This window comes from Quercus robur, chromosome 7 (genome assembly GCF_932294415.1).
Source record: "Quercus robur chromosome 7, dhQueRobu3.1, whole genome shotgun sequence".
NCBI classification, from domain to species: Eukaryota; Viridiplantae; Streptophyta; class Magnoliopsida; order Fagales; family Fagaceae; genus Quercus; species Quercus robur.
Window position 1 is genome coordinate 33,571,887 of NC_065540.1, and position 12,720 is coordinate 33,584,606.

A 12,720-nucleotide genomic window follows, 5' to 3' on the forward strand; every position below is an offset into this window, starting at 1 on the left:
AAGTTTACTTTTTTTTTTTGAGACAAAATTTGGCTATAGACTTAGTTGTAGTCCAAGGTTATGACTCCACTCAATATATTTTTATTAAATGTGAATTTTAACAAATCCACCCAAATTATATTTTATTCTTATATTTAAAAAAAAATGATAACCTTATATTTAACTTAAATTTTTTTTTTTTTAGGTTGATGTATCCACAATTTTGTTGAATTGCATAGAGAACATACAATCCAACGGTTAGATTTCCAAAATATGTAGAATGTTAATTTTGTTAGTGAGAGTTGTAACCTTAAATTATAATTAAGTTTGTAACCAAACTTTATCATTTAAAAAAAATGATAAACTTATATTTAACTTACTCTTCTCTCTCTCTCTCTCTCTCTCAGGTTGATGTATCCACAATTTTGTTGAATTGCATGAGGACACATTGGAATATTGGATAAGTTCGGGTGAGAGACTTTATAAAAATTATTGTATGATTCAAGCCTCACATGAAGTGGTTGTTAACTAAAACATTGTTAAAGTTCTGTTATGCTTATATTTATCTTTTGTATAATTCTACGTGGGATTCAATTTACAGTTTTTTGATAACTGATGTACATACCATTAATTACAAATTCTACAATTTGGCTTTATTTTTCTCACTCTCATCTTTTACGTATAAAGCTGATTGTGATCTCTTATCCTTTATTGGTTTCACTTTATAATTAACCGTAACACCCACATCTATTTTTATTTCTTTATTTTATAAAGGCTGTTCAATGATAATTACTAATTTACTACGCCATAAAAAATGCTACATACAATTTCTTAGTTTTAGAGGTAGTTGGCTAGTTGCTAAATTTAGGATTAAAAATAACTTAATAACTTCCATAAAAAAAAAAAAAGATAATTATTTTTTAAAAGCAGTTCAAAGATAATTACTAATTTACTATCCCATAAAAAATGTTACATATAGTTTCTTGGTTTTAAAGGTATTTGCTAGATTTGTGAACAATTTGTTAGTATATCCTTTGTTATTGTTTCTCTTAAGATGTAATTGTATTGCTCTAGCTCTTGCTAGTGTTGCAAAAGAGAATAAGGAGGTCATTGTTTGACCCTCTTTTCTCTTTCTCATTGCATAGCATGATATTGAATGAATAAAGTTTACTGTCGTTTCCTCTAAGAAAAAGGCAATTACTAAATCTTGAATTTAAGTTCTTTTTTATTTTTGTTATGGATGTGTGGCAAGTAGCTAAATTTTAGAATTAAAAATAACTTGATAACTCCCATAAATAAAAATAAAAATAATACTATCCTTTAAGCACGCACATGAGCATGTGCTTAAATAGAGGCTCTTCTATTTTTTTTTTTTTTTTTCTAAAAGTTAATAATTTTCATTCATTATAATTTGAGATTGATGCATCTTTCAATTACAAAAATACTTAGAGTTGTTATGAAATTTATTGTGGGTGAAATAATTTTTAAGTATATAAATCTTATCAAACTCTTAGGTATTTTTGTGTTGAAAAATGCAACAACCCCAAATTATGAAGAATGAAAATTATTGACTTTAAAAAATTAAAAAAAAATAGAAGAGCTTCTTGAAAGGTTGACATTGTAAAGATTTTCTTGAAAAAGAAAAAGAAAAGAATGCAAATAATAGCATGTTAATTTCTTGAAGTCAAACGCAATTACAATTTTGTTTCTAAAAAAATTATTAGTTTTATAATCCTAATATTTTTAAAAGAATAAAAATAAACACGACTTTCATTCTCAACTACCGAAAACAGAAAGCAGATGGGTTTGTTTCTGGGTCAAGAGTCCAACCTAAGTCCGACCCACTTGTAATCAACTACCGAACTCTTGAAGTTTCTGAGGCTTCCTTCCTCCAGTCCACTCATATCAAAAGCATAGGCGCTGTCTGTCTGTCTGTCTGTTAGTTTTGTGTTTCCCTTATCTCTCTCTCTCTCTCTCTCTCTCTCTCTCTGAGCTATTCAGCAATGGCTACTGTACTCAAAACTCCAAGCATAATCCATGCACCCTTCACGCCACGCACTTGTTCCATATCCTCAAAATCCCAAAAACCCTTTTGCGTGTCTTTCAGACACAGTACCCCCAGACCTTCGCCTTTAACTTCTCTCCGGTTCTCCCACCTACCCTCCTCCCTACGCTTCGTCAAGTTCGTTCCTTTTTCTTCCTCCGGTGAAACTGACACCACTGAGACCCAGACCCAAGAAGAGGTTCAAGAACCTCAGCAGCAACAGCAACAAGTCCAGGTATTCCATTTGCACTGTTGTTAATTCATTCATTGTGGTTTGCTGAGTAAGTGTTAGAAGACTGAAAAGAAAGTAAAATTTTTGTATTGTTAATTCATTCATTGTGGTTTGCTGAGTAAGTGTTAGAAGATTTAAAAGAAAAGAAATTTTTTGTATTAGTAGAAATTGGGTTAGGTGTGTGTTAACTTGATTGCATTGTTTGTATTTGGTGGCCAGAAATTGTGTGGTATCATCTATCGTTTGATTGATTAGATTAGGCTGTTGCCGTCGAATGTGAAGTAGAGGCTAATAGAATTTTCTATTGATAGTATTTTCCTTACTATGTCTCTAGAGAATGGAAATCAATAGTGTAGATTTGAATACATAGGCTTTAGACATAAGTTGGGTGTGACACAACTATCTACTAGGTTCTTGCAATATGCAGTTCGGAATGTGGTAATGCTGGTTACAATGGACTTGTCCTAAATTTTGCAAAACCATATGGGGTATTATCAGCATGGAGTTTTTAACTCTTAAAATCTTCATATTCCCATTTCATCTGATTGAAAGGGACACATATGAAGCTCTCGCTCTCTCTCTCTCTCTCTCTGCATTTTTGTTTTGCGTGTGTATTTTGTCAGTTGAAAATTGGATATATCACTCAAGGAACTTCAAACAAAGTGCTGTCAAATGCTGGAGAACTTTCTATTTTTATTTTATTTTTTTCCTTTTCCTTTTCCATACTTGAAAAAAGGGGAAGGGGTTGACCAGTTTGTGGAAGACCCTGCTTGGGCATAACCATAGCAGCACTTATCCACTGAGATGTTTGAGGGACCTAGATGGGGGCATAGGGAATTGCAGGCACTGCCTCAGGTGGGTTTAGCTATAAATGAACCTCATCTCCATTGGGTTCTCAGTTTCATTGGTTAGTGGGTTCAGTCATTCCTCCCACTTGTAGTATTATGGAGTATTGAAATATTAGAGGTGGGGGGTATGGCATGCTTGATGCTTCCCTTCATTCAAAAAGTCAACCTGATGTTAAATTCTTCTCATAGTTTTTTAATTCTCTTTGGAAGAAAGGTTAGGGCTCAAAATTGACTACCGTTTGATAAGATGGGGATAAACAAGGCAACAATACCGATTTTTGAAGCAAAACATTTGCAAGAAAATTATGGATAGTGGTTGTGTTTAAGAATTAAAGGGTGGTTTGATAAGTTATTTGATGCCTATTTAGTAGAGAAAGGACATGGTGTTTTGGGTGACGCAGATTGGAAGCTTGAATGGGTTTTGATAGTAATCTTGATGTCTGATCTTTAAGAATTTGGTCATATTCAAGGGGTTCATGGTTAATGATTATTATAGAATCATAGTTGGCGATACTATCTATGGTTTCCCTTGGAAAAGTATTTGGAAGCAGAAGATTCCCTCTAGAGTAGCTTTCTTTGTTTGGACTGCTGCCTTAGGGAAATGCTTGACGATTGGTAATTTACGAAAAAGGAAGGTGTGGATTTTGGATTGGTGCTACATGTGCAAGAGAAATGGTGAATCAGTTGACCATCTCTTCCTTCATTGTCCTATTGCTATGGATCTATGGTCTATGGTTTTGGGTTTATTTGGAGTAGCTTGGGTTATGCTGCATACTGTTTTGGGGCTGTTAGGGTGTTGGCAAGGCAGCTTTGGTCGTCATCGAAATGGTTATATTTGGTCCATCATTCCTCATTGCCTAATGTGGTGTCTTTGGAAGGAGAGAAATAGTAGATGTTTTGAAGATATTGAGCGATCTATTCTGGACCTCGAGCTATTCTTTTTTAGAACTTTAGTGGATTAGTTGTTTGCTTTGCAAAAACAATCATTCCCTTCTTTTATTGATTCCCTAGACTCTTGCAATTTTTGTATTTGATTTCTTGACCCCTTGTACACTCCCTGTGTACTAGGGTGTTCCTTTTTTATATCAATAAAACTTATTACTTATCAAAAAAAAAAAAAGATTGATTCTTGAATGTGTTGATGGTTTTTTGGTCATTGGTGTTAAAACAGGGAATAGAACAAGAAATAAGATAGATAAAACATTAGGCAATCACACCTAGGTTTTCCTAAGTAATCAAACTTAGTTAGAAGGCAATCACAATCTCAAAGCTTAAAATAAGAAAGCCTTTATATAGGCTGTTGTTATATCCTTTCCTAGAAGGACTAGGACTGTAAATAACCTATTGCTAGGATTACTAATTGTTAGGGTTTTGGACCCTAGTTATCACCAAATTAATCAACTTTTAACCAAATAAATAATTAATTAATTATGTTCTTGATTAAAATGATTAAAACATCAAACAAGCATAGATCACATGAACACCAAGAATGATGACTCAAGAAAACTTATGAAACTGTGGTTTCATAGTGAAAAATCTGGGGAGGTATTAACCTAAACAATTTTCAAGGCAACATTTCACTAAGAGAATCGAAGTTTGTATAATAGACTTAATCCTAAATTTATTGCTACCTTATGTAGTACTTACTGGTAATGACCACACATAGCTTTGAAAGAAAGCTCGCTCTAAGGTAATTGTGACAAGAAGGTAAATTATGACAGTAGTTATGAGAATAATAACATAGAAGGAAGATCAATAGGCACATTAGTAAGAAGGGCATAAAGAAAGAAAGCTCGCTCTAAGGTAATTGTGTTACCGTGTGAAAGAGGATAAAGATTTGCACCCATGATTTTGTTGAGGAGACGTACTTCATCAGTAAAGCCCACGGTTTTGGCATTGGCATGATTACCCCAAAGGTAGTTATGGCCACAAAACCGATTGAGAACTACATCCTTGTCAGGATCATTCTCAAAAGTATAATCCAGTTTAGTAACATGAGGAATCTCTAAAGCATTAGCAATTATGTCAGCATCAATATAGAAAGTATTTCCACGTATGGAGACACGGAAATGTCTCTAAAAAGTTGCAATCAAACATATTTGCATAGAATTCAGGAATAAGAATAGCAGGAACAGGAGGAAAAATAGAATACAAATTCAACCATCGTTGTTGTTCAAAAATATGTGGAATGATAAGGTGTCTCAAGAACCCGTATATGATCAATATGTGGAATGATAAGGAGCAACACATCCAGCCTATACAAGAAAGGAAATCGTTACACATTGCAGCCAAAGAAGGGGAAAGCTAGTCCCAAACCAATGGTCAAAATGAAGAAGGTTGGATGCAAGAGCATCTACATGGCTGCTTACACTTGCAGCCTTGACACAAAGCAGCAACAAACCTTAATCTCTAGCATGATGCAGCAGCTTAATACAGCAACTAATGAGAATGCAGATCAATGAAACTACTAGATCATATGCATATCTCCAACAGTTTCAATGTGCATCATTTGATGCCTTGTCATGCACCAGATTATCTTACAACTAGCCTCACTTGAGGACAAGTGTGTTCCAAAGAGGGACAGTCCTAATGCAGTTCATTTTTAAATCTAGTCGTTTACTAATGCTTATGTTGTATGATAAGTAGATCCTTTCACTTGTAACAAAAAGTTAGTTAATTGATAGATTGTTAGTGATAAGTGCAATAGCCTATTAGTTAGTTAGAGATGTTTGTCAGGCTTTGGCCAATCACATGGCAGCCACATGGTAGGTTCTTGTTACTAACTTTCTAGCCAATTAGCAGCTTGCCTATGTATCTATAAATAAGCAAGGTTGCCCTCATTGTAACTAGTTGAATTTGAATCCAAGAAATCTACCTATGAGGTATTATTCCAAGAGTGTGTCTCTTGAAGAGCTAGTTCATTCTTTCTTTTCTCTAAGCGACTTAGCTTTCTAAAACATCTTTTGTTTTCACCATTTTTTCCTCCATCACTCCCCACGTCCCCTCATTGGAGTAGAGTAATTAAATCCAACAAGGACGATAAAGGCTCTAACTTCCAATCATGCATGATTCTGATAAAGGCTCTAACTCCCAATCATTTCCACAATATTGCATAAGATCTACTACTGAGGCTTCCTTGGCACATGTAAGACATATCAAGTCCACAAAGGCCTACTTCAATGGAAGATCATCACACCATAAACCATACCAAGATTTAACATTTGTTCCATCTCCCACCTTAAACTGAAGGTAACGTAAAAAATTTGTTGCATCCCGTCTTATATATTTCCAAAGTCTAATGCCATAAGTGCCCTTAAAAGAAGTAACTAGAAATAAAGTCACAAAAGTGTCATGTATATACTCTAATTTCTAGAAATCAGAATGTGTCTAACATGTCATGTTGACATTATAAGGACATCTCAAGTCATACCCAGTGCATAAAACTCTCACTTTTGCAGGGCCTAAGAGAGGTGACTAGTAGACAACCTTACCCCCAATTTTTTTGGAGAGGTTGATTCCAGAACTCAGACACGCAACCTATCACTTTTGGTGGAAGACACTTGCTATCGCACTAAAGCCCAACCTCTATTATAAGGAGATTCATATTGAAAAAAAAAAAAAAAATGCCACATCAGCAATTGTTATTCACATGATGATAAGCCAAGGGAAGAGTAACATTAAGGAACTTTTATAACCTCGAAGGACTAATTTGAAACAGTCAATAGTTCAAAGATAAATTTGGTCCAATCTATAACAAATAATTAGGGTCCAAAATCAAATTTTGATCATCATTTTATATTTACCAATTTACCTAACACTTACAATAGTAATGGTCAGGGGCATGCTAATCACTTGGCTGACTTTACCTTCAAGTAACAATGTTAAATACTTAAACTCTTGTGAGAAAATAGTTGATAGATTAAAGCAGTAGAACATACCAACATGTTGATTAGGCATTGGAAAAATGTAGCAAAGCTATTGGGGAAATGTATTTGTACTGCAATGGTCTAAATAAGTAACAAAAATGATCATATACGTATTGATCATATACGGGTTCTTGAATGCATTCCCCTCCTCTATTGTCCTCTATTAACTCCCCCTTTCTTGCAATCTGTGGCCTTGTGCCTAGCTTCTCCACATTTGTAGCACTTAAATGTAAATCTTTGTGCTACTTTAGGGACTGGTTTGACCGTACCAGAAGTTGAAGGCAAGCCTGCACTGTCAATCTTGAAAGGCTGTGCACTGCTAGTAGTTGGCCTTCCTTGAGTGCTGACTTGGGTACTTTTGCTACCACCATAAGCTTGGAACTGTACAAAAGCTTTTCTTGCAAGTTGCTTCTTAAATATCAAGACTCTATTGTAAGCTTCAAAAACAGACCACAGTTGGTGCATAGATAAGGCATCTTGAATTGGTGGTTTAAGACCACTCAAGAACCTTGCAACCATCTGCTCTTCACTCTCATTTAGGTCTACTCGAGCTACCAGTTGATAAAATGCCTCTGTATACTCTTCCACACTGCCATGTTGTTTCAAATTATGCAGTTGTTTGTACAAGGACTGCATATAATTGAAAGGCAGAAACTGGTTTCTCATTTCTACTTCATCTTGCACCAATCTTGGATCTTTCTTTTACCCCTCCTAACTCTTTGAACTTGAAGCTGTTCCCACCAGGCTGAAGCTCTCCCTCTCAGCTTGATAGAGATCAATTTCACCTTCTTGGAATTTGGTACCTCATGGAAATCAAAGATTCTTTCCACTTGGTTAAGCCAAATCATGAATTCTTCATGATTCGAGCCACCGTACAACTTAGGTAACTCTATCTTGATGTTTGATTCCCATTTTGGTTATCCTCTTGGAGGACCGGGCACTTGCCTTGGAATACCCCCCTTAGGCTGACCAATTGGGTTACTAAAGTTGCTGTGACTGTCAGTTTCAGCATCTTTAGCAGGTTCATCATCATTTCTAGGATGATAACGCTGGTTTCTTCTCACTTCCTCAGTCAAGGCAGCAAGTTGCCCCCTTAGCAGCTCCACAGTTTGCTCCAATGTCACCTGGGGTTCTCCTTCTTGGTGTGGTTGCGGCTACTGCCTGGGATGAACCTGCACCTCAGGTTCATGTGCTGCAGAAGCTTTCTTGTTCCTTCTATTGTAAGCTATTGGTGCCATCTTCACAAATTCTTAAGCTCACTAGTAGAGGATAAGAAAATGAAATCAAGATAGGATCTTGATAGGTTCTTGATGATAGAAAATGAAGAAACAAATTGCAAACGAACTTGAATCCTAAGGATCTCAAGCTCTGATACCAATTTATGATGGAGGAAAAAATAGTGAAAAGGAAAGATGTTTTAGAAAGCTAAGTTGCTTAAGGAAAGATGTTTTAGAAAGCTAAGTTGCTTAGAGAAAAAAAAAAAAGAATGAACTAGTTCTTCAAGAGACACACTCTTGGAATAATACCTCATAGGTAGATTTCTTGGATTCAAATTCAACTAGTTACAATGAAGGCATCCTTGTTTATTTATAGATACATAGGCAAGCTACTAATTGGCTAGAAAGTTAGTTACAAGAATCTACCATGTGGCTGCCATGTGATTGGCCAAAGCCTAACAAACATCTCTAACCAACTAATAGGCTATTGCACTTATTACTAACAATCTATCAACTAACTAACTTTCTGTTACGAGTGAAAGGATCTACTTATCATACAACATAAGCACTAGTAAACGACTAACTTTAAAAATGAATTGCATCAGGGAGGATAAGCTTTGTTTGAAGCCATCTAAACAAGGGGGTTTTGAGGTCAAATACTACTATGGTGCTTTGTTATGTAGTAATCAACTTATCAAGCATTCCATTTATTAACTTAGCTTTTAAATTAACCTAGTTAGAACTAACTAATTACTAGGCAATATATATATATATATATCACTCATGCTAAATTAAACCCTAACTTTAAATTATCTTAGTCTCACATTAGGGTTACCTAGGGTTAAGGTCGTAAATGGTGTGGGGCACCACAATGTTTCCATTGAAGATGTGACTTTTCCTTGGAAGAGTATCTAGACGGCTAAAATCTCAACTATAGTCACCTTGTGTGTGTGTGTGTGTGTGGACTGCAGTATTAGGGAGATCTTGATAGTTGACAATTTGAGAAAAAAGAAAGAAAGTATTATTGTGATAGATTGATGTTGTATGTGTAAAAGGGATTGGGAGAATGTTGATTATTTACTCATTCATTGCTCTATGGCTAGGGAGTTGTGGACTATGGTCCTTAGTCTTTTTGGGATTAAGTGAATTATCAATTATGCCTAAAAGCGTTATTGAATTATTAGCATGTTGGCAAGGTCATTTTGGTCAACATCGGAATATAGAAATTTGAAGGGAATTACTATTTGTTTAATGTAATGCCTTCGGAGGGAAAGGAATATTAGAAGTTTTGAGAGATGTGACTATTTTAGACCTGAAATTGTTTTTTTTTTCAGACCTTCTTTTGAGTGGATGTCATCATTGGGATTACTTTCCATTTTGTCCATTATAGATTTGATTGATAATTGTACTTTTAGTGATTGATGTTGAGGTACCCATACTATACATCCTGTGTACTTGGGCTACACTCCTTTTTAATTTTTTATTTATTTAAAAAGAATATTTTAATATTTTAAAATATTAAATTCAAGTGTCTTCATGTATTTTGATTTTGAAAAGCTTATGGTATAACATGCTATGCCAACATTATAAGGATGTGCAGTTGTGTACAATAAATGTCTGTTATATTTGCAATTGCTCATAGTAATGGCAAAGCAAGGTAACGATTACATATCAAAACTTCAGGGACTAATTTGAAGCAATTAATAGTTCATGGACGAAATTGAAATTTGAATTTGAGTCATAGGTTAGGGACCAAAGTCATATTTTGATCTAAAATTGTTTGTTTGGTAACCTAGGGTTAATTTAACTTTCCAATCATACACTTGGATCTATTAGTAACTTTCTATTTTTTAACTTGATTTGACCATGTACTTATGAGTATGCATCTGCATGTTTGACAGAGTGAAAATTTCAAGTGTTTAATTCCAATTTCCTTATTTTCTTTGCTAATAGATTTATGTAACAGGACATTGTGGATGGTGCTGCTGGCGTTGAAGATGTTTCAAGTGATGATGATGTTAATGGTGCTGAGGAAGTACCTGCTTCAGCCATTGTATCTTCACTCCAGTTGTACAAGGAAGCTTTAGCTAGCAATGATGAATCCGGGGTTGCCGAAATAGAATCTTTTTTAAAATCCATTGAAGAGGAGAAAATAAGCCTTGAGAGGAAAGTAGCTTCTCTGTCTGAAGAACTGTTGACAGAGAAGGAGCGAATTCTTAGGATTAGTGCAGACTTTGACAATTTCCGGAAGAGGACAGAGAGGGACAGACTTTCACTGTTAACAAATGCTCAGGGGGAGGTTGTGGAAAGTTTGTTGCCCGTATTGGATAACTTTGAGAGAGCTAAAACCCAGATTAAAGTAGAGACCGAGGGGGAAGAGAAGATCAACAATAGTTATCAAAGCATATCTAAGCAGTTCATAGAGATACTAAACTCACTTGGTGTTGTACCTGTTGAGACAGTAGGAAACCCCTTTGATCCATTGGTGAGTTAATGGCTCTTTTCACCTGTAGTGTATAGGTCCCTTTATATTATATCTTGTGGAACTCGTATCTTTCTTTGGCTAATATAGAGAATTTTTAGCAGTAAGAGTAGGTATTGAAGACGACAACATAATGGCACTGTTGGATAAAGAAACCAACCAGTCATAATTTTCATTAGAATATTTTATTATTAGACCCACTTTGCCCTTGCAATATTCAGAAAGTGTAAGATTCTTCCTGATGAGCATGATGTGTCCTGATAACAAGTTCATACCTGAAAGCCATATTTGTCAATTGGCATAATGGTTGTCCTATCTGATCATTAGCTTGACGCTGGTAAACCTACCGAGTTGGCTAGAAATGCAAATCCTTAGTCAAGTCTTTTGACAGTTTCAGGTTTTGTGAAGACCTGGATACCTTTTAACTGAAACCAGGTCTTGATTGTATGTACACAAAAGATATAGGGGCATGAGTGTGTGTTGACGAGAAGGCAACAGAATCACACGGTTACATAAAGCAAATGGCAAAGCATCATACCTTTTGTTAGATTATACTAGTAATGGAGCAACTCTTCTGTTACAATATCCAGGAAGTGTAAAATTCTTCCTGATAGCATGATATGTCCCGATGATCAAAAAGCTCATATGTGAAAATCATTGCCCTACTTATCAATTGGCATAATGGTTGTCCTATCTGATCATTAGCTTGATGCAGGTAAGGTACCGAGTTGGCTTGAAATGTAATCGTGTACTTGCTGAGCTTTTTCGAACCCTTAGTCAAGTCTTTTCAGGTTTGATGAAGACCTGGATACGCTTTTAACCGAAACCAGGTCTTGATTGATTCGAGCCAGCTCGGTGAGTTTAAGTGTTATATATCATGTATACACAAAACACACACAATGTGTTGGGTGTGTGCGCTTGTGCACATGTGAGGCATTCAGTTTTTACTGTAGCTTTACATACCTGATGGAATATTAACTTTGGTGGGTATAAAGTTGGTGAGACTTGTAAAAACTTCATTTACATTACTTAGAGATGATGATTCTAATAAACACAATAGCTTTGTTATTATTTACATCATTCTATTAGAACATAAACATTTGGACAGTTTTTTCTGATAAAGTTTTATATATTGATTTGTTTTTATGTAAAGCTGCATGAAGCAATTATGCGTGAGGATTCCAATGAATATGAAGAAGGTATAATTATTCAAGAATTTCGCAAAGGGTTCAAACTTGGTGATAGACTCTTGCGTCCATCAATGGTTAAGGTATCTGCTGGTCCAGGACCTGCGAAGCCTGAAGAAGTGGAGTCGACAGAGGGGCATGATACAGGTGAAACAACTGAGGAGGGCACTGCCAAATCAGATTCTACTTAAAAGTACAACTACACAAGTAAATTCAATTTTGTAACAGCAGGGATTATTGTATTGGTATCTTTCATTTGTAAGACTAATTTAGTGAGATGTGATTATTGTCGAATAGAACATCACTATGATTTTGCTGTCATGGATAAATTGATGTTGCTTGGAGGGAATAGCAAATTTTAAAGAAGTTTAGACATTCATTTCATTTATTATCACATTTATTATCGCCTCAGTTTGTAAACAGTATGCAATAAAATTTATAGTATCTTTAGTATTTTTCATTGTTGTAAGGGTGTGTTTCTTGTATGTGCGCATGTATGTCTTGGCATGACTAGTTCTAGTGGGTCTGTCCTTTGTCCCTCATGCAATTGAATCAGTTGAAGCTGGTTCGTGAAATATATGTAGGGTTAAAATATGCTTTTTGGCTTTGAAGGTTGATCTTAGTTTGATTTTTGTCTCTTAAATTTAAAATTTAAAATTCTACTCCTAATGGATTAAATTTAAAAGATATCAATTCAGTTCTTCCATTCAAATATTGTTAAGGAGATTTAAATTTCTTAGGGACTAAATTTATTTTCCATTCAGGCTGTTAAAGATATTATACAGATAATAACTGAAATGATGAT

General features: G+C 35.1%; 1 protein-coding gene across 2 annotated transcripts; it reads left to right on the forward strand.

Annotated features, from left to right (window-relative positions):
• The first annotated feature begins 1,849 nt into the window (after positions 1-1,849).
• LOC126693147 (uncharacterized) lies at positions 1,850-12,368 on the forward strand. 2 transcript variants are annotated; one of them, XM_050389024.1, is made up of 4 exons: positions 1,850-2,258; positions 10,213-10,731; positions 11,444-11,583; positions 11,882-12,127. In XM_050389024.1, exons 1-3 carry the CDS (start codon positions 1,983-1,985, stop codon positions 11,546-11,548), a joined length of 900 nt encoding a protein of 299 aa, XP_050244981.1. In that variant the 5' UTR covers positions 1,850-1,982; the 3' UTR covers positions 11,549-11,583; positions 11,882-12,127. The 2 variants fall into 2 exon arrangements, with proteins under 2 accessions (XP_050244981.1, XP_050244980.1); XM_050389023.1 differs by lacking the exon at positions 11,444-11,583 and having other exon boundaries at positions 1,863-2,258; positions 11,882-12,368.
• The last annotated feature ends 352 nt before the right edge of the window (positions 12,369-12,720 follow it).

Bases quoted from the DNA above. Each gene is read 5' to 3' on its own strand.
- LOC126693147 (XM_050389023.1), top strand. From the start codon at position 1,983: ATGGCTACTGTACTCAAAACTCCAAGCATAATCCATGCACCCTTCACG. The intron at 2,259-10,212 runs GTATTCCATTTG...TTTATGTAACAG, and splicing joins AGCAACAGCAACAAGTCCAG to GACATTGTGGATGGTGCTGC. The intron at 10,732-11,881 runs GTGAGTTAATGG...TTTTATGTAAAG, and splicing joins GAAACCCCTTTGATCCATTG to CTGCATGAAGCAATTATGCG.